A 21,059-nucleotide genomic window follows, 5' to 3' on the forward strand; every position below is an offset into this window, starting at 1 on the left:
CTGTGGAGTTATATTTTTTCTGGTAGAATTCATCAGTACTGGGATTATAGCTAAAGACAAAGATAACCTTTTTGTATGCAGAATGCTGTGATTGCACAGTATGTTAATTACACTTTGAATAGTCTCTGCTTAATAAGAAGATAACTGGAATTTCTTAAATGCTATAAAATTAAGACAGGGGAATATGCTACAGATGAAGAAGATGAAGACATGGGACCTGTCCTTCCAGGAGGTGACATGGCTATTGAAGTGTTCGATCTCCCTGAAAATGATGACATGTTCTCCCCCAGTGATGTGGACACCAGCAAACTTGCTCACAAATTCAAAGAAGTAAGTTATACATCAGAAAATACTCCTGAAATACATCACTGAACCAGATTTCTAATTATCTCACTGCTTGGGGTTTTTTTCTCTTGAAAATTGGAGTGGTTTTTAGGTTTTTGTATGCTTAGTACTTTGAAATGATTCAAAAATTTCTGCTTGAAAGAAGTAGAACTGGCCTTTGGAGATATTTTGGCATCAGCTTTCAGGTGACTGTTGTATTGTTGAGGGCAATTTATAAATTAATTTTTCAATACAGGAGTTACTCTGCTTCAGCACTTAGTTTGACCACATAGAAAAAGTGCAAGTTAGTTCATCACTAGCAGGGTGCTGGGGTTTGGGGTTGGTTTTTTTTGGCTTCGTTTGCTTTGGTTTGCTTTGGTGTTTTAAGATTCCAATAAAAGGTGATTGGAAAAACCAAACAACAAATGTTAAATTTCAATGAAGAGAGACATGTGAAACTCATCCTATGCCATTACACAGTAACTCATCAGTGTACAGCCATGTCGTGTGTTTGGCCATGTATTTAGAAAGATGCTCTACTGGGGAAGCAGCCATACTTCAAAAACCATACCAAGTTCATGGTTAGGGAGTACAGCATCCACCTGTACTAACTGTGGTGTTCATTGTGGTCATTGAATTAATATAATTTCACATACCAAAGTGTGGAGGGACATTTCTTCTGTATTTTTAGGCTGTATGCTTTTGATGTGGCTTCTTTTTAAACTTTCCTGAATTCTCATGCAAATAAAGATATGAAACAATGGATGTACCTAAGCTTACAGTAATGGGCTGAGTGATGGCAGTGAAGAACTCTTTTTTTTTTTTTTTTTTTAAACACAGGGAGATGGAAGGGTTGAAAGTAGCCAGAACCTCATAGGAGATTTAAGCAGCAGAACCTGGGCCCAGATAGGAGTTTTAAAATACCAGGACTGCCTTTTTATCCTTCTCCACATATCCTCTTGCCTTCACTCAAACCAGATATTTTATCTTGCATATTGTTACTACCCTCTAATGAGAGTCATGTGTGGCAAGTAATCAGTCAATGAGCAACCAATCTTTCCCTTTTCTTCTGATAGCCCTTGTAACCATTAGGTGCCTGCTGTTATTCATTGTTGGTTCCTGAAAGTTTTTTACACTACTTAAATTATTATTTTCTCACTCCATATTTTGAGTTTCATGCTCTTACACGAATTAGCAGAACATTTCACTTCATTTTCTAATACTTTGCATCATACATAGAATACATAGTCTCAAAGTGGTGGGAAGATGTTACCATTCTTCATGTGCCAGCGAGTTTTCCAAGGCTGTGCAAAACACAGGTGCAGTGATGGGCAAGGAACTCACCTTTGAATGAACCCCCTTTAAATCTGTGCTTGAATACAGTTTCCATAAACTCGGGCTATTGCCATACTTGAGCTTGTCCAGACTGATTTGAAGTTATTTGCAGACCTGTCTTCTGTAAAGGCCTTAAAACGCTGTTTTAGAGACCAGATGAAGGTACTTTGGGATCCTTGAGTGTAAGTGTAGATGAGAGCCTGAGAAGAAAACATTAAATGCTCCTGCCTAAGAGTGGGCTCTTTGAGCAGCCCACGCAGTTACTGCTGTTCTGAGCACGCCGCTTTTGTTTCACGGATTGTCATTAGGAGTACACAGCTGCGTTTTGTTGGCTGATGCTGAGTGAGTGCATGTATTTTTCTTGGTATTTGCCCTGAATTCTTTCAACACTGGAGGACTTGTTCATGATCACACTGCACAAGCCCACACAGTGTTTTCTGGAATTGTATTTAAAGAATAACTGTTCTTTCTTGTTCTTACTCCAGAGATTAATGAAAGTATTAGGCAAATGGGTAGGACATAATCTTTAAGCATAATAGTTTGACCTAATTAGTTGAATTCGGTCTTTGCAACAAAAATCATGTTCCCATACTCTGAGAGCACTCTTATTTAAAATGCCTTGCTTTTGGAATGAAAGTCAGAAGAGAGATGGCCATTCCTGGGTGAATCACTGTACCTTTGAAAGTCTTGTTTTCCTGGCTGAAAGCAGGAAAGATAGGACTGATTTTTCTTAACTGCTTTGAGAGAAAGAGCTAGAAATTTTATTTTAGCTGTGATGATTGAAGAGAGACAAGATCTGTGGGGAGAAGGGACATTTATGTAAGAATTCATTATTTCATATTTTAATGAAATATATGACGAATGGATGATCATTATATGCAAAAATATATAATGATTACGTAAAAATTGTCATGGTGATTATTAGATTCTATTGCATACTTTCCTTCCCAGTGTACTCCTGACATTTTAGCATTTTCTAGACTTTCATCCCATTCTACCTTTTGCAGTCTTGATGAATTAAATCCATTTTCTCTCTAAAAGTTACCTTTTATAACAAGTTGTATTGTTTTGTAGAAAATTAATCAGCTGTTCAAGGCATACTTGAATAGGAAATGTGCCAAAAATTACTCAAAATCTCTTTGTTAAAGTGAAGCCTTCCAAATTTTATATTGACTTAAAAGCCAAAAAATAAAAAAATAAAAAATAGTATCTGCCAAGAATTTGTCTGGCATTAAATAGGACATGGAATAAAGATTTCTGGTCCCCTGTTAGTAAACTTGCTTAAAAAATTTTAGCTATGGAGTTCAGATTTTCTTGCCAAATAATTGACCTTGCCTGTTGTTTAGTCTAACCTATAAATGTGTTAGCATTTCTCATCTATTCTACAAGCATAATTAGTTCTTTTTTTTACACATTTTTCTGTTAAGCAGAAAGGTGTCTTCTTTCTTCTGCCTCAGTGGGATCTGCTGTACCATGTACTGATTCAATGATCTGACTGGGTACTCAGTATTCATTTTTTAAAACTCAATAACAGAGAGCACAAAAATAACTTTTAAAAACCATCTGTACCTGAGCAGCTAGTCATTTATGCAACCATTTGGAGTTTATTTGTATGTAATAATAAGCTCTTTAAGTGCTCCGTATGGATTTATGGGGTTTCAGAAGAGATGGGAGTAGACTGTCAGCAGGTAGCCTAAGGCTTTGAGTCTTGGCTTTTTGATATCATTATGAAGTCTGAAAAGGGGAAAATCTAGCTCATCCATTATTCCCCTGATTTTATCTCATTCCAGAACAGTATAGCAGAAATAAGCAAGGGCTGGACATTTTATAAGCACCATCTTGTTTTGAGATGGTTCTTTACTAATTTGTCACTATTAACAGGAATGCAATGGGGAGAAAAAACAGTTCTCAATCTCTGAAATTGTAGCTCAGAGGTTGGAATGACTGAGCTCAAAACTTGCAAGTAACCTCATGCAAATGCTAATTGAAGTATCTCCTTTTTTTCCTCTAATATGTATATAAAAACGTGTGTGTCCTTCTCAGCTTCCTGGCCTACTAGGTGCAGTAGCTTCACTGGCAACTTCTTGCCATTACACCAGCTCCAGGGCTGCCAAGTGCCCTGTTCCCAGCTGCACTGGTACCTCTCCATCCTGGAGCAGTAGCCCTGCTCCCCTGTGATCCATGGGTTACCTGTGTCTCTGCAAGCTGCTGTGGTCAGGTTTCTTTTGAAATGAAATCTTACATCTGCTCTCACTGAGCACAGGAAGAGTCGTAGCACTTTTCAGTGCAAAGTCAAAAAGTGAGCATAAGTAACAGATGATTGTGGGGACTAAAAGTTCTTACAGTCTCCTCTGGAAACCATGACCAAGAAATGAGTGTTGGAAGGAAGATTCCTAAATGGTGAATTGGTGTCTCCTTATTCTGTCCAGCATAAATTGAGGAATTCCCCACCTCAAAGGACTAAGTTTATTCAGTAGATTAATTATGGCTGATTTGCAAACTGTATCTGAGAGTGTGCATTTCCTATGCCACAAAAAGCAGCATTCAAGAGACTTCATGAAAAGGGAATTTCTAAATTGGTTTAGAATTTTTCAAAGATACTTGTACTGGTCAGCTCAGTGATAACTCTGTTACTTTGAACATTATTCCTCTCTTTGAGAAGAATTTCTCCTTTGATTAATTTGCACATTTTCTTACTAACAGCTGGTTCTTCAAGAATGTAGCCATTGCTTCACCAGAGGTGTCAGTTTATGGTTCAGTACAACGACCTCATATACTCTATTAGTTCATATAAACTAGTCCCAAAAGCTCATGTTTGTCTTGTAAGAGAAGTAACCTGCATGTAAAACATGCTTTTCTGTAACTATTCATTCTATTCATAAATAATGGACAATGCCTTATCTCCAGCGCAGTGCTGGCTCAGGCTGTAATTCACTTTTTGACCTTGCCCTCAGCTCCATACCCAACGTACCCAAGTCACTGATCCAGTGTGAGGTTTTGGGGCCTGTCAGTAGTTTGTCCATGCTGCCTGCTTTAAATAGTACAGCAGCAGGGATTGGGGTGCAGGCCGGTATTGGGTACATGTGCATGATCATTTCCATTTGGATTTAGGGTTATGCTGTTGAACTGTGGTTCGGTTTGTACTTCAGAGTGTTCCTGAAGCCTGTGAACAGCAGACCTTTGTGGCAAAATTAAAGGTGCTTCAGGACATTGCCTAATACACTCAGAGTAGTAGACTGTAGTAGACTGTCCACTCCACAGGGACAGACTAATGTAGGTTAGTACTGAAGAAATCCCGCAGCAGGTGTTGCAGGTGGGTGCCAGGTCCTCCACACCAGCCCTTTCCCTGTACAGATCCCCTGTTGTTGTGGCTGCTTGGTGATGTAACTACCATCTTTAGCACACTGCCTGGGCTGTTAATCTGCTTGCAATCACTTTGTTGCTTGAATGCTGTTGCTGTTATTTACACTTCCCTTGTTTAACTGCCCTCAGCTGAGATTAGCTGGCTTGTGCAGAGTAACTCCAGCTATTGGTGAAGGATAGCATCAGTTTACCTTTCTTCTTGCATGAAATAAATGTGTGGAATCTTCCCTCAAGGTTTTCCTGATTTCTTGAGTTGTTAAATCACTTATTTCCATATTTGCTTATTTGTAATGTGCCTGCTTTAATCAGTGCAGTGGGACTTTCAGCACTGGGACATATTTCACATTCACATCAGAGGAGAGCAAAGCCCAGCAGGATAACATCTAATTTTTTTTAAACATAAGACATTTGGTTTTGCTAAACAGATTGGATGTTCTGATTTGAAATTATGAGTGGTTAGACGGCATCCTATCTTTAATTAGGTTGCACAGACTGAGTCATTTTGCAAGCTAGACATTTTAATTTACAATCTACTGCACTGCAGCACTCTTCGGGGCCTTCTGCTATGTAATAAGGTATTCAACTTGCAGCACAGGCTTTAAAAATACCGGAGTACTCTCTGTGACTTCACTTGTTTATTTTATGTTTTCAATTCTAGTTGCAAATCAAACATGCAGTTACAGAAGCTGAAATTCAGAAGCTGAAGACAAAGGTAAGAATCAATATATAGTTAATACATGATGGCTTTTTCTTCATGCAAAATCAGATCTGAAGATGTATCTTTATGTGGGTGGAGAAGTCACCATCCTTATTAAAGGCTGATTAAGAAGCACAGCGGCTCAGCTAAATCTTGTCTTGGTGTATATTCTTTGTTCCAAGTTTCGAGTAAAAATCTTAAGTGCTGCTATTAAAAGAAAGTGCCAACTTTTGTAGCTTCAGTTAAACATATGTTTTAAGGGGTATCATAATGACTAAATGGCAGATTGTTAGTTTTAAAATTCTGATGCATTTTTTCTGGTTTTAAAATTATATTTGGCTTGAATATCCAAGTTGAAGTTAATACGTTTTTATTTACCAGTGATCTTAAAGTATCCCTACAGTACTTTCAATCATGGACATTTTTTAAAAACCTGATTTTTTAAAAGGTATTTAATAGAAATTATTTTTATATGCAGAAGAAAATGTGTTGTTTCGTATTGTTGCAGTTCTTTTTAAAAGATAGTTTAGGAAGGAAAAATATGATCCGTTTAAAAGAAAACATTATCTCACAATCAGTTGCTAGTTGATAAATTAAATTTGCTGTAGCAATAAAAAAACAATTGGGTTTTTTTGTACTAGGGTAACCTTTATGGGAACCTAACTGATTATTCAGTTGTTCAGCAATACTAGGTTTTATAATGACAGCCTTCTCATTGAGTCTGAGTACATTATAAGGGACATAAAAATAAGAAAAAGAGAAAATTGTACTTCATGAAAAGATTTTTGATTATTATTGCTTTCCAGCAGCATTTGCACTCACTATTATTTTGTATTTTGCATAGTGTTTATCAAATCTGCATAAATTACTGTTAAAAAAATTCAGAATGCAACTGTTTCCTGTAAGGACAATTTTTCTTGTCCTGTCTCAGTCCAGAAAGCCAAAAATCTTTGCTTCCTCTGTTTTTCAGTTCCAATCTAGCAATTGGAGCCACAGGATCCCTTGGGATTGTGCCAAGGCCCATTGACTTGATGGCATCAATGTGTGGGTGTAAATATTCCTCTCTGCAAATCCATTTGCAGACTTAGGGTTAATGTGCCTTATAGTGTTGAACCTTTTTACCTCATCTTTTCAATAGAGCTGAAGAAAATGTGACTAATTTAGGTATAATACTAATAAAGCTGCAAACAAGTTAATTTTTTTGGTGTGTATCATCCATTATGTTAGCAGAACTGCCTAGAGCAAATTAAGAACTCTTGATAAATAAACAGGGATGTTAAGGCATATTTTGTTTACTAAATTATAGGAGCTAAATCCCACAAGATGCTGTGTAACCCTACCCTTATCCAGTGACAAACACTGAAACGTGCAGGTAGCTTCAGTTAGCAAATGAGAACACTAAAACAAAACAAAAAAATCTGGAAATCAAATTCTCCCTCCTCAAAATAAGAAATGTCATCATTTTCTCAAAGTGTGTGAATGCTTTATAGTACCTGAGTCACGTGCACAAAGCAAAATGCATCCCATGTGCTGGCTGATTAACCCTGCAGTTTGCCTGAGTACTCCACTATTGACATTTTTAAATGTCAGCCAGTCAAATAGGTTAGTATAACCCAGAGAAGCATAGAGGCTGTACTGGAACTCTGAGCAAGAACTCTGCTTGGGTTTATGAGGAAGAATAATACATGTATCAGCCTGTTTTCTTTGTCCTGGAACACTCTTCCCACTGCTAGTGTATTGCTATCATGGTTACTGATTTACTGATTCTCTCTATTTGTGTTGTTTGAATTAATCTTGAACTATTAGGCTGCACTTCGCAGCTTTTTATGGACTGCATCTCCACTCCTTTGTTCAGCTGCAGGCTGCTGAGAATGAGAAGGTGAGGTGGGAATTGGAGAAGACCCAACTCCAGCAGAACATTGAGGAGAATAAGGAAAGGATGATGAAATTAGAGAGTTATTGGATTGAGGCACAAACCCTGTGTCACACAGTGAATGAGCACCTCAAGGAGACGCAAAGCCAGTATCAGGCTCTGGAGAAGAAATATAACAAGGCAAAGAAATTAATCAAGGATTTTCAGCAAAAGTAAGCAGCTACACCAGGCTCAGCAAATGACTTAGTGGCCAGTTAGAAAACATGTATGTGATATATTTTGAAATATGAAACCCATTGTTAAACACCTGTAAGGTAAACACTATTTTCCACTTTTTTATTCATGAAAAGCATGGACTCCTTCTATTGTGGAAAAATGCTAGTATTCAAGCTGTAGTCATACTGTACCTGAATAAAGACTTAGTCTGTAATATTCCAGGTTGGTATGTTTCAGAATTAGGAGGTAGCTCGATGTAATTGCAAACAACTAAGAGTAATCACAGTAAAGCATTTGATTAGCAAAGTTTGCAGCAATTTATATGGGTATTGTATCGTCTGGATTCATTCCTGCTGTGTAATTATGTAACATCAAAAAGAGTATTGTTTTGTTACATTTTACATTTTATTTTTCTTCTTCTTGTAGATACCAAGAATATTTGAGCTGAATTGAGCTAACTGATGATTTCCTGGCCCCCTCTGTTTCATGTGGTCCCCTCTCTCTGGTGGCTAGCAAGAATAATAACATCTTACATTTCTATAACAGCTTCCATTCCCCAAATTACTTTTTTTTTTTTTTGCAGCAGCAGTTATTTCATTTTCTGCTGAAATACACTTATTTAAAGAGGAAAACGCAAAGACATACAGCAATGTCAAGTGATAACTGGGATTGCAGAAATGAATATACTGTCCCATTAAAAAGGGGGTTAGATTATCAAAATATCATTACCTATTTTGGAATTTTGTGACTGTTCCAAAGCTAGTTTGTATCCTGTGTGCTTTCTATGACAAATTTCTTTGATATTCAAAATAAAAAGAGATAGGGCAAGTCACTAGAATGAGTTTGGATAGCTTTCTATTGACATTCTGCTTTATATTAGTAAAAGATCTAGTCAGTTGTTTTTAAATACCTCAGACTCCTTAACTGATGTAACATATTTCCTTTAGAAAATTCAATTTGTACCTGTAAACTTAGAGTTTGTCCATTCTGTGAAGGAGCACGATCATACTCTAATAAAACAGAGACTTTGCTCTATGTCCTACAACACAGAACAGCATAAACTAAGCTACGTTGGTTTTGTTATAAACACAGATTACAAAAAGAAACCAGTTTAACTGTTTTGATTATTAGTCAGAACTGAGATTTTTTTTTTCCAGATAAGTTGCTCTTGCCATTTTTATATGCCTAGCATATTCACTTAGACTAATTGCTTAGGGTTTGGTCCTGATTGCAGTTTCATAGTTCTTACTAAGTGAGTGATAAATTATTTGGTAAGGACAGATTTTTCTGATGAGTAGAAAAACATTTTTTTTTCACTCTGATTGCTTTGATGACTGCAAATACATCCTTTTTTTTCCCCTAAGAGAACTTGACTTCATCAAACGCCAGGAAGCTGAACGAAAGAAAATAGAAGATTTGGAGAAAGCACACCTTGTAGAGGTTCAAGGCTTACAAGCTCGTGTGAGTAGCATTTACTCTAGTATTTGGAGAATGAGACAATTCTGTGTGATATTCTGGAAAAACAGCATCTAATGGGGAGGGCGTATTGGGGTGAATATTGTTGGTAATACCGCATCGTATTTCTTTCAGATACAAGACTTGGAAGCAGAAGTTTTCAGGCTAATGAAGCAAAATGGAAGCCAGGTTAACAATAACAACAACATTTTTGAAAGGCAGACATCTTTTGGAGAAGTTTCTAGAGGAGATCCAGTGGAAAATCTAGATACTAAGCAAGTAACCTGCCTGGATGGCTTAAGTCAAGGTTTGTGTGAACCAAACCATAACTCTATGAATCACAGAATCATAGAATAGTTTGGGTTGGAACTACTTAAAGATCATTTAGTTCCAATGCCCCTGCCATGGGCAGAGACACCATCCACTAGACCAGGTTGCTCAAAGCTGCCTCCAACCTGGCCTTGAGCACTTCCATGGATGGGGCAGCCACAGCTTCTCTGGGCAACCTGTTCCAGTGTCTCACCACCCTCACAGTAAAGAATTCCTTCCACATATCTAACCTAAATGTCCCTTCTTTCAGTTTGAACCATTACTCCTTGTCCTGTCACTAGAGTTCCTGACAGTCCCTCTCTGGCTTCCCTGTCGGGCCCCTTCAGATGCTGGAAGGTTGCCATGAGGTCTCTGCACAATCTTCTCATTTCCAGGCTGAACAGCCCCAACTTTCTCAGCCTGTCTTCATGGGGAGGTGCTCCAGTCCCCTTATCAACATCATGGTCTTCCTTTGGACTTGATCCAACAGTTCCATGTCCTTCTTAGCCTGGGAGTCCCAGAGCTGGATGCAGCACTCCTGGTGGGAGCAGAGGGGCAGAATAACTTCCTTTGACCTGCTGGGCACCCTGCTTTTGATGCAGCCCAGGATTCCTAGAAACTCTCATATTATTTATTTCTCTGTTGAAAAAAAAAAGCAATACATTATGAAATGAATTAATTTCTAGCAAGCACAGAGATGTTTTATTAAAATTGATATTTTAGCAGTCATTTCATGTGTGGACCCCAACAATATTTCCTTGCAAACAAATCCATATGAATTACATTTTTAACAAGTTATGTGTATAAAGAGCTAATCCTGATGAAGTGGTATTAGGTGATACGCAGACCTTGTGCAAATGGTTTCCACAAATCTTCACAGACCTGTTTTTGTTTCTGTCAAGTGTTAATTTTAATGAAATCTCTGAAGTTCAGAAAAGCACTCAGGATGACAAGAAAGTCTGTATTTCTGCCATAGAGACTCATTAAGTGTTATAAAACATTTAATACTTAGCAGTGCTGTTAACACAAATCCTTCCAGTAGTTTGTTTCAGGAGAAGAAATGATGTCTTCTTCACTTGACTCAGAAAAATGATGCTTACATGTACTGTTGTAACAATGTCAACACACATCTATGGCTCAAGAGCTAAAATCCAGGAATTTGTACATGTAAAAAAAAAAAGAAAAACCTTTAAAATTAATTCTAACAAGTTGGAAGTTCTTAGTACAGTATTAAAAATCTGCATGTCAATGCTTCAAAATTATATTTTCTAATTTATGCATTTGCATGAAAATTTTCAAAGGGTTCCCTTTTTTCATTCCAAAAATGCTTTCCTGGAGAAATGTCACCAGTGTTAATTATTTCTGAGTGTTAGACTAGATGATCTCTAAATTTAAACATCCAAGTTTAACCACATGAATACAAGCACAAATTATTTGCTAGGAAAAATTGGTAATGATTTTTTGAAAGCAGAAGCTGCATAGTTAGACCTTCGATTCCAGGCTGCATTTGTAGTTTTAACAAGAGGAAAAAAACTTTGTTTTTAAAAATAAGTATATCTTTAAATATGCTGCAGCACTCTTTGACTTCCATATACCTTTTCCAGTAAATTCTGTGTCAGTTTCTGAGGTCTGTATCAGACTCTAACATAGTGATACTTGCTCTGCAAAGAGCCTACGTCTCTGCATCACTCTTGTTTAAACCTGTTAAGAAAAGAACTTGCCATCAACCCATGGATGTTTACAGAGGAGCTGTAAAGGGCAGGGGAGTTGTCCACAATGGACAGCTGGACATGAGTAGAGTCGCTCTGGTGCTGTGGGTTGTGCACACTGCCTTTGTGGCATTCACATAGGTGCTCCAGTCTCTTTTCTGGCTCGTGTTTGGCAAGTATAACACATGCTTCTTGATCAAGCCTTTGCATTTGGTTCCTGGGGTAGGACTGCATGTAGACAGCCACATCCCAGAATTTTGTCCAGAAGTTTGCAGATCTGTTTTCCAACAAAAAAACTAGGGTATGTAAAAATACAATATTTGAATTAAAATTGTATCAAGTATGTTTTTGTTTCAGTGTGATCTGAGGTGTTTATTGCATTCTTGCATGGTTGGGGACTTGGGAAGAAGCAATGGATGCAACCTGATGGTTGCAAACATTTGAGTAAAACTGTTCCTGACGCTGCCAGTGCTCTGGCTGTGTTCAGCATCCTGCCAAGACTGCACGACTCCTCAGGCTGTAACATAACCTCACACTGAGCTTAAGGGGCTGCCAGTAACATTAGTGGAACTTTAAAAGAGAAAATCAAAACTACCGTGGCCCACATAATTCTTCCTTTGCTTTGCCAGGGAATACTAGACTATGGATTGTGTTTCCTTTACAAATATATGGTTTATTCTGAGACTGCAGCAGTATATTGTAGCCTTCTGGTTTAGTGATCATGAGCTGTGTCTGCAGTAGACAATCAAGCTGTTTACTGGCAGGAGTCAGTGGTTTGAAATCTAAACAGTTCAGTGCTGGGGCCAGCTTTGACAGTCTCAGACTTTGACATCTCTGTGCAAATTCCCATCCAAGCCACTTTATGTCTCTGCTTTCTGGGTGTCTTTGGATACCCAGGGATGCATCAGTTCACAGAAGGAGATTTTAAATTCTGTTAGCCTGTCTAATGGAAAAACAGTGGGAGTACAGGCGAGCTCTTTCCTGCTTCACAGTGGTACTGAAATAGTTCAGATGGAAGAACGTTGGAGTCAAGTGGTTGAACGTTTGGTGAAAGAAAGTCTCATTACATTGACTCTGAGAGTGAAATAAGAACTATTATGACTTTTATGTGAGAGATTTTCCAGACGCCCCAGTGGGTTGGGAGATTACTGCAGCATCATGTGAGGTTGTGGGTTTGTGCTGGGAGCTGTGAGGGCCAGCCACTCTCTACAGAAGAGGTAGCTGGGACTGGGGGTGGCAGCACTTGTGGCTGGGGCAGAGACCATCTGACAGCAGCCCAGTTCCACTGCAACAAAGCAGGGCAAGATGGGGTGGAGGAAGTAGTAATTTCCAGGCCCAGATGGTCTTTTGCTTTAAGAAGGCCCATATGAGCACTTCTGTAAATACCATTTGCAGTCCTATGTTTATAGTTTGCATAATTTCAACAGTGAAACCAAGGGATGTATAGAAGTCTGTACACCTGAAAGAACAAATACAAGCAGTTCATGCTATGGCCATGTGTAGTTTTCCTGTGAAGTACTTAGGGCAGAAGCATCATTGCAAGTCAGACAATGCTAATTATTCTGGAGTATCATGTGAAGTAAAATTTAACTCGTATACACAGAAGAAAAGCAGAAATATCTGTAAGACCATATTTTAATTTATTAGTGTATTCTGAATGCAGTATATTGACAAGCAAATGTATCTAATGGATTACGGTTTGGTTTTCACTGTAAGGGTTGAAAAAATTGTTGAAACTGTAAGAATCTATTCTTTTTCTAGTATAAAATACAAAAGCACCTTTTAAAATGTTTTTAGTCTTAGTCACTGCAGCTTTGAAAAATGTTAAATTTGCTGCAATACTCATATTTCATCGAGTGGATGATTCTTAGCTAAGACAGGTACAGCTATGTCAGTTTTAGCTGTAGAGGCAAGTCATATATGAAGTGTTCAGTATACTTTGCTCATGAGACATTCAGGAATCAGGTGTCTTTGAAGCCAGGCAAGTAAGATGGTTTCATTGTTCCATTCTTTTATATTAAATACTTCTCCAGTTTTCACGTATCATACAATGATGTTTGTGCCCTGCTGGAGGGGAACTCTCTGCAGGCCAAGCACATGCAACTTCCTCTGCGGGAGTCTAAGTGGATCTACTTTCAGGGCTGGTCCAGCTGGGTTTGTGTGGTCATCTCTGTAACAGTGGGATTGCTTAGTTGAATTCTTAAATATCTGCAGTTGATTTTTTGCTGTGCACTTGCTGCATCTGTACAGATAAACTTGTTCATGCAAATAACTTTTTGTGGGGGTACTATAGGAGTTACAAAGGTACAGGTACCATTAAAATGTATCTTTTCTAATCTAAATTATTCTATGATTCTATGCAACGTGCATGTGCTTGCAATTGTTTGTACATTTCCTTCTCTTAGGAAAAAGTAATGAAAGATACTTCTGTTAAACAGTTTCAAATCACATTTCCATACAGATTTCAATGAAGCAGTTCCAGAAACAGAGAGACTGGACTCCAAAGCACTGAAGACTCGAGCTCAGCTCTCGGTGAAGAACAAGCGGCAGAGGCCCTCCAGAACGCGGCTGTATGATAGCATCAGTTCAACTGATGGGGAGGACAGCCTGGAACGAAAGGTGAGAAGGGCTCTACCCTCTCTTTCCAGCTTCCTGTGGAGTGCTAGATTGCCCCTGCAAGTCATTTTATCCTCTGTCTTTATCCTTTCATTGTAGTACAGGCAGTATTTATTCCTCTGTGGCCAGTCTGCTGTGAATGTACTTGAGTGATGTGCAAGTCCAGTCTCCTTTTGAGTCAGCACACCTGTTTTTTTGGTTCTGTTGTGTTTTAACTGGAATCCTGGTCTTTTTGATTTACATATGCTTTATAACGCAGAGCGGGTCTTTTCATTTATGCAGGAGCTGAAAGGAGCTTGAATTCTGCATTTCTCTATTTGTTAATTTATTACAACAATTGATACAATATTTGCTCATTGTTTTGTCCTATTCTGACTTCATCTGAAAGCAGATACCAATAAACAACACGTGTTGTACCAATAAACAACATCAAAGGGTAATGCCTTGAACTGCTACAGCATTTCGTACAAATAGAAAGCTAAATAATGAATAAAAGAATTGCATGTTCAAAGTAAATCTTGCTCTGTTTGCTTACTAAGTGGTATAACCTGCTTTATAATCTCTTATACCAACAGCCATCACACAGTTACAGTAGTCCCATGCACATTTCAAAATCACCACTGCCCTTATGCATGAGAGCATCCTCACCAGCATCAGATTCTGGTGCTTCCTCCCTCTCCCCCGTGGCTAGCAGTGCAGCAATCTCACTTGACAACCTATCTGAAAACCAAGAAGAAGAACAGCACCACAAGGGAGGTGTCCTTTCCCCATATGCTCGGGGGGACACTCCACTTTCCTCTCCTTCAAAATCTGGGCACAGCTCTGAAGCATCTCCTTTGCATCACCCAGCTGGCAGGAATATTTTACAGGATAAAGGTATTACTGTTTCTTTTACAATAAATTGATGCATCATTTTGCTCACTTAACAGCTATCTACTTTATTATCTTTTGTTGTGCAGTAGTACCTTAGCAACTAGAAGGTCATCCTCTTGTAATTTCTTTTGCCTACCTGGAAGTCAAAAACTTTAAAATGTCTTGTATGGTGGTATAAGAAAAAGACAAAGTTTAAAATGGGATAGGGAACTGCTTACTTTCTTTTTTTCAGGCTTTCTTGGAACTCAGTAAAAAAAACAGGAGGAAATTGCCCTTAAGAAAATGTTGTATTGTGTTTTTTAAAAAAAAAAAAAAGTTTTTTGACCTTGGGACACCTCCATATTAGAAACATGCTTAACACAGTGTACTTAAATAATGTGATTTTGGCACTGCTAAATGATTTTTTTGGAGGGTGCGGAAAGGAGTGTAAAGCAAGAACAGCAGATTGCAGCTTTTAATTGCTAAGAGGAAGCAAAGTCTAGGTTTAATGACAGGTTAGTTGAGATTTTTCATTTACAGAAAAAACCAAAGTAATTTCTTGGGGAGATTGGCCTCACTGTTACTAATTTGATTCAGACTCTTGAAAGGCTAGGTGGATAAAACAGGATACAATCATATGTCACTCAAGTAAATGTCTCAGATGCCAGTTTATTATAAGAATTAACAATATGATATGTCACAGAACACTGAGCTGTCCTTTTCAGATGCATTTCAAAGTCAGAATTAACATTTGACACCACTTCAGCATTCTTAGCAATTCACTTTGCATTCTGTCACATAACTTAAAATGCATAATTAAAAAATTGTTCATAAGTGGGGTGTCTGCAGGACGAGGTATAGATAGGTTTATAACAGACTTTGGCATGCTTGAATTAACTGAAAAGAGCAATTTATTGAAGATTTGTGTTCGTGTGTCTGACTTGTTACTGATTTAAACCCTGTTTCTTCTTCATCTTTATGCAAGGCTTTCACATAGGTTCATAAAAGACAGCATTATGAAACTTTACTGAATTTAGGATAGGTTAATATATTGAGAGAATTTTTACATAAGTTCTGAAATTGCTACTTGTAACTAGGTTAAATTGTTAAGGATTCCAAGTTAAATTCAATATTTGAGTTTTGCAAGTAAAAAGAAGGGTGTGAATATAAGATAGTGCCTTTAGAAACTCAGCTTGAATGTGTGATTGGTTTGTTAGGGAAGTCCTAAATCCTGCACTTCCAACTTATGTATGAAAAATACTTTGATAAAAAATTGGTAGAAACTAACCTTGTAGTGTAAGGAATAGGGCATTGCATTCCGCCCACTGTGTCACACTTTCCATTTTAGGTTTGAAAAACAATCTTTGTCTAAATATTGCTGTCATGCTTTCCTCATTGTGACTGTTAAGTAAACAACCAATGCTTTTGGGTGTGTCCAGGTTCTGCTGAGTAATACATAAGAATTAACCAGAGCAATATAATTTCAAGTAAAAAAAATCATATTTAGTAAGTCCTACTAAAAAAGGAAACATAGTAGAGCAGTTGTTTGGCATCAAGTGTTGCAGCAATGCTATTTTAAATGATTGTTAATTTGGCTGTTAAACTCACACAGCTCAGAAAATAAAAAAAGACATTGCATTTTTTTTTATGTGTTCAGGGGGGGTTTTTTAGAGATGGAAAGAGAGCACCTCTGTGGACATGCACATGGCCATGGGTTAGTCTCTCAATAGCAGAAGTGAGCATTAGCAAGCTCACATTTGTGTTTTCATCTTTTTTTACGAGATCCTGCAGTGTTGTGGGAGGGGCTGGAGTGGCATGAGGTTAGTTTCATTGCAAAATGATGAGCTTAGAACCACAGCTTTTTCATGTATATGTGATGACTTAATTTTCTTCAGTTCTGCCTGGTTTGTGCAGTAGCATCATCCTTTGATAAGGCAGCGAGGTGACCACGGTGGGCAGTGCTCGCTGACATGAGGCTGCTGCAAGTGCTGTGTGCCAGTGGGCAGGGAGACTGGGGTCTACTGTCTTCCACATCCATCAGCCACACATTACTGCAGCTTTCAGCTGAGGTGATGGATTAAACAGCTTCTGTGTGATTTATTCTGAGAAACCAGCTTTCCCTTATTTTCTCTGAAGAATTTCAAGGAGCCGGGGAAGATGCACCGAACCAGGGTGGCCAAAGTCCTGTCCTGCCCAGGCAGGGCACCTACAGCTCTGGTTCTTGGTTGCTGCCATGTGCAAGCATTGAATAATTCCTGCATGCAAGACCCTGTAGATTCTGATCCACACTGCCGCTGAAGCTGGTTTTGGGACCTAGGCTATCCGTGCTCTATTACATCACATAGTCAGCACAAATATTCTTCTCAGCAAGTCATCATTATTTAAAGGGCTCTGGCTGGCCCCAGCTGTGTGGGAGGGGGATCATAGGGGTATAAGAGCTTGAACAAGAAATTTGCCATTCTAAGTAGCTGCTGTGTATTCCAGCTAAGCTCTCCAGGCTTGCTTTTTCTACTACAGCAGCAAAACATCCATCTACTAAATGCTTTAATTATTTGCTCAACACAAAACCACTGGACTTTATAATTTCTTGACTTTCATTAAGAAGTTTCTCAAAAAAAACCCACTACCCCTTGCCCTGAAAGCCACTTGCCTGTGAATAGCTAGTATGAAAATCAATGTTGCAAGTTTTAATTCTTGTGACAATTTTGGCAGTGGTTAAATGAGATGCATGCATTAAGGGTGAAAGAGAAACTGTTAGAAGAAACAGGAAAGAAGTGTGCACAGTGTAGGGTTGATGCAGAGTGTGCATTGCCTAAAGTTCTCTACCTCCTTGGGTAGTGGATTTCTTCTTCGGAGACTTCATCTTGCTTTTGTCATTTTTCGTATTAATTTCTTTTGTTTTCTTTTTTGGAATGGAATTGCTTGTTAGTTGTTCTTGAAACTTATATTTTTTTAATATAAAGACTTAGGTTGGTGGAAATAGTATGGCTTTTAGTATGGGTATTGCAAAAGGCTTATTTTCCTACTTTTCAGAGGATTTGAGAACCCATTAATGGCACATTAAATTTTTTGCTCAAATGAAAACTTGGGCAGATATTATCTACAAAACAACACACAAAGTTCTATACACATAGTTGACTATCCTGTGATAGTGCTGTGGTACTTTGGGCTAATTTTGAGGGTTCAATTTAAGTCAGCAACACTAGGAGAAATCCACAAACCCAGCAGTGCTTCCAGTTAAAAGTTGTGGATGCCTGAGGTCACATTGCAAAAGCCACCAAACCACAAGTGACATGAATGACTGACCTTCATTTGCTTCCTCTAGGGATTTGGGAACACTCTTTATGTTTAAGAGTCACAGTGTCTGAACTTCTAAACACACAGTAGTGTGTTTTCTTTTAGCTTCCCTATAGATTTCACATGATGTTTGCCAGACTCAGATTCACTGTTTTGGCTTTATAGGTACTGCAGCCTGTTTCCTCTTTAGGATTTAATAGCATTGGTAGAAGAGATCAAAAATTGACAAATGCCTCAGGGCAAATTTATTAACTAAGCTACATTTAGGTTTTGGGGAGGGGATGGTTGTTTGTTTTTTAAATCAGAATGGTTAGATTTTAGGTTACACGTTCAGTTTAACAAAGATGTTTGGGCTAAACTGATTAACTATTTCTTAGCATGCCTATCATAAAAGGTACCCTGGGCTCCAAAATAGAAAAAAGAATTTTAGGAGTAATTTCGGAAGTAAAGCATACATACCAAATGAATTCTGTACAAAATAAATGTAAGCAAACCTCTGCTGAATTTAAAAATGGATTCACTGGAATGTTTGCCTATAAATACTTTGTGTTGTTCAATTTATTATATATTCATTAAAACATAATCAATATTAACTTTTGATTTTCTTTAATTAAAATTTTTGTGTATTTTTTAATTCTGAAATTATTTATTTTTATTCCTGTTTACACCATCTTCCTAAAAATGAGAATTCTCCTAATTAAATTGTGTACTCACACACATGTACATGTATGGGTATCTAATTATGAAAAGATACATAAAGTATTCTGGATGGAAAGTACCAATTAAAATTAATAATGTACATTCTTCCATGTACAAATATATCCTAGATGGTGCCACAAGTGCTCAGGCAACAAGAACAACTAGCCCTACTATAGGGCATACAGAAAAACTAAAGAGAAAACTTGCAGATCTTGGGTAAGCATTTTTTATATTTAAAATACATTTTCTTCTTCATTAAAAGGATTGAAAGTAAATTTTCTAAGATGTTTCCTGATCTTTTCTAATATTCTTACAGGGCTCCCTTGAGAAGGAGTTCAAGCAAGGGCAAGAAGCGGAAAGAGAAAGAAGCTATTAGGGTGGCCTGTGGCAGTAGGTACGGGTGAGAGACTGGGGATGCCAGAAATTGTGTGCCAGAAACGCTGGAGAAACCTAATGATCCTAGTAGATGGAATATTTACAGTCCCACTGACTTCATAAAGAAGTGTTAAGCTTTGAGATAACCTGAGATTACAAACCTAGATTCCTTGGCTCACAAAAAACTGACATATAATCTAAAGCTACTTGGAGGTTTATAATGTCATAGAATCATAAAATTTCTCAAGCTGGCAGTGACTCACAAGAATCATCAAGTCCAACTCAGTCACTGCTGCTGTTGCATGCACTAATGGGATTTGCAGAAATAGATTTTCAGAGCAGCCTTACAAGATGCACCCAGTCTGTTAATAATGTCCATGAACCAGAAACCTGGGCAAAATTCCACATATTATTTTTTTTAAAGCCACCCTAAGTGAGGTTGAGCAGCAGCTGTTCACTGCAGCCTTGCAGCACCCACACTAGTAATGCTTTCAGAAGGTTTTTTTTTTTTTTTTCTGAAGATAAACATCTTAAGTTGAAAAATAGGGAAAATGCTGACTGCATGTCACATCAAGAACTTTCAGGCAAGGAATTGTGAATTCCTTGTGAGATATGATGAGACAACTTCACCAGCATCAGAACTCTGAATAAATAAATGAATGCTACAACTACAGGAAGCAATCTCTGCAAAAGCTAGTGTAGATTTTTACTGAAGGCCTCTCCTTACATATGAGTCTGACAAGATCACAACATGATACCTGGTTCCAGGTGTGAAAGACAAAATAAAGTCAGGAGGGCTAAGCAAACTTAATATGTTCCAAAAGTCTAGAAAGGACATAACAACTCAAAAACTCTGCACATAACACAGTGCAAAAAACCTACATGATAAAAGAGCTATTGAAAGAAAGCAAAGTTTGACTGCTATTCAAAAAAACATTGTGGTGGGAAATCTAGTGCAGCCATTTGTGCAGTTCTACTGACAGTCTGCTATACGGAGAGCCAGTGACAAGTACATTGTGTAGCTTCATAAAATCAGAAAAGCAAAAGAAACCTTCCTTAGTCCCTCAGGCACACTGTGCTGAAATGCAGTAGTCTGTCTCAGCATACATTTGTACATTTGTATTCTGCAAATATCTGGCAGAATCTTCAGTGATCTTAGGCAGCAGTCATCACCTCTCTGCTGGTGTCAGAAAACCTGTCCCAGTGCGTCTGCTCACAGCTGACATGGAGTCAGTGATACTTGCTGCTGGGTTTCCCTAGTGACAGGGAGAGGTTTCTTAAAGAAACCTCTCTCTAAAGAGATTCTTAAAATCTCTGCACTTTATGTGGCTGTGAGGCAGCTATTGTCCTTAGCAGGGTATTTGACATTATGCAGCATTTAGATACCAAGCCACAGGGTGGGGGAAATGAATGTATACTTGTTTGTAAGACCTTGAATGACCCTTATGCCAACACAGGATGTTGCAGATGTTTGTGAGATCTTACAGGTGTCTTCTTTAGAGAGAACAGATCTCAGTGTAGAGATTAGTTGCTTATTAGTCCATGTGATAAATCAGTTGTCTCGTCTTTAAATATTTCCTTAATACAGTTCAATAACTCAATTACTATTTGCTAAAAGCAGAGTTTAATACTGCTTTCAAAGCTGAAGTTTGTGAGCGTTTGTCATTCTTACTTGACCTCTGTTAACGGGAGTGTAACTCTTTCAGCATAACTTTTTTAACAGGCATTTCCACTTCTTTTGTTATTAACTCCAAAGCATTTGCCTCCCAAGAAATGTGAGGATGTTCTCTACAAGTCCAAAGCTGTATAAGCTCTTTGAAAGAAGGAAGATGAGGAAAAGACAGCATCCTGTTATAATTATGTCTGTTACAGCAGCTGATTGATGTAGAATTAATCATGTTGTCAAATGAGTGTTGCATGCATTACTTTGCCGTTTCCA

At 38.0% G+C, this 21,059-nt stretch overlaps 1 protein-coding gene across 2 annotated transcripts in view; it reads left to right on the forward strand.

The window, feature by feature from the left end:
• The window catches only part of PPP1R9A (protein phosphatase 1 regulatory subunit 9A), a 129,108-nt gene that overhangs the window by 94,228 nt on the left and 13,821 nt on the right, over nt 1-21,059 (forward strand). Inside the window, exons 7-15 of one of the 2 annotated variants that reach the window (XM_053942876.1) lie at nt 175-330; nt 5,681-5,734; nt 7,575-7,804; nt 9,173-9,269; nt 9,399-9,570; nt 13,743-13,900; nt 14,473-14,773; nt 18,874-18,961; nt 19,062-19,139. In XM_053942876.1, coding sequence (XP_053798851.1) covers nt 175-330; nt 5,681-5,734; nt 7,575-7,804; nt 9,173-9,269; nt 9,399-9,570; nt 13,743-13,900; nt 14,473-14,773; nt 18,874-18,961; nt 19,062-19,139 — 1,334 coding nt within the window. Of the gene's footprint in view, nt 1-174; nt 331-5,680; nt 5,735-7,574; nt 7,805-9,172; nt 9,270-9,398; nt 9,571-13,742; nt 13,901-13,996; nt 14,368-14,472; nt 14,774-18,873; nt 18,962-19,061; nt 19,140-21,059 lie in introns of those variants that run through there. The other variant, XM_053942885.1, reaches the window with a different exon arrangement.

This window comes from Vidua chalybeata, chromosome 1 (genome assembly GCF_026979565.1).
Source record: "Vidua chalybeata isolate OUT-0048 chromosome 1, bVidCha1 merged haplotype, whole genome shotgun sequence".
NCBI classification, from domain to species: domain Eukaryota; kingdom Metazoa; phylum Chordata; class Aves; order Passeriformes; family Viduidae; genus Vidua; species Vidua chalybeata.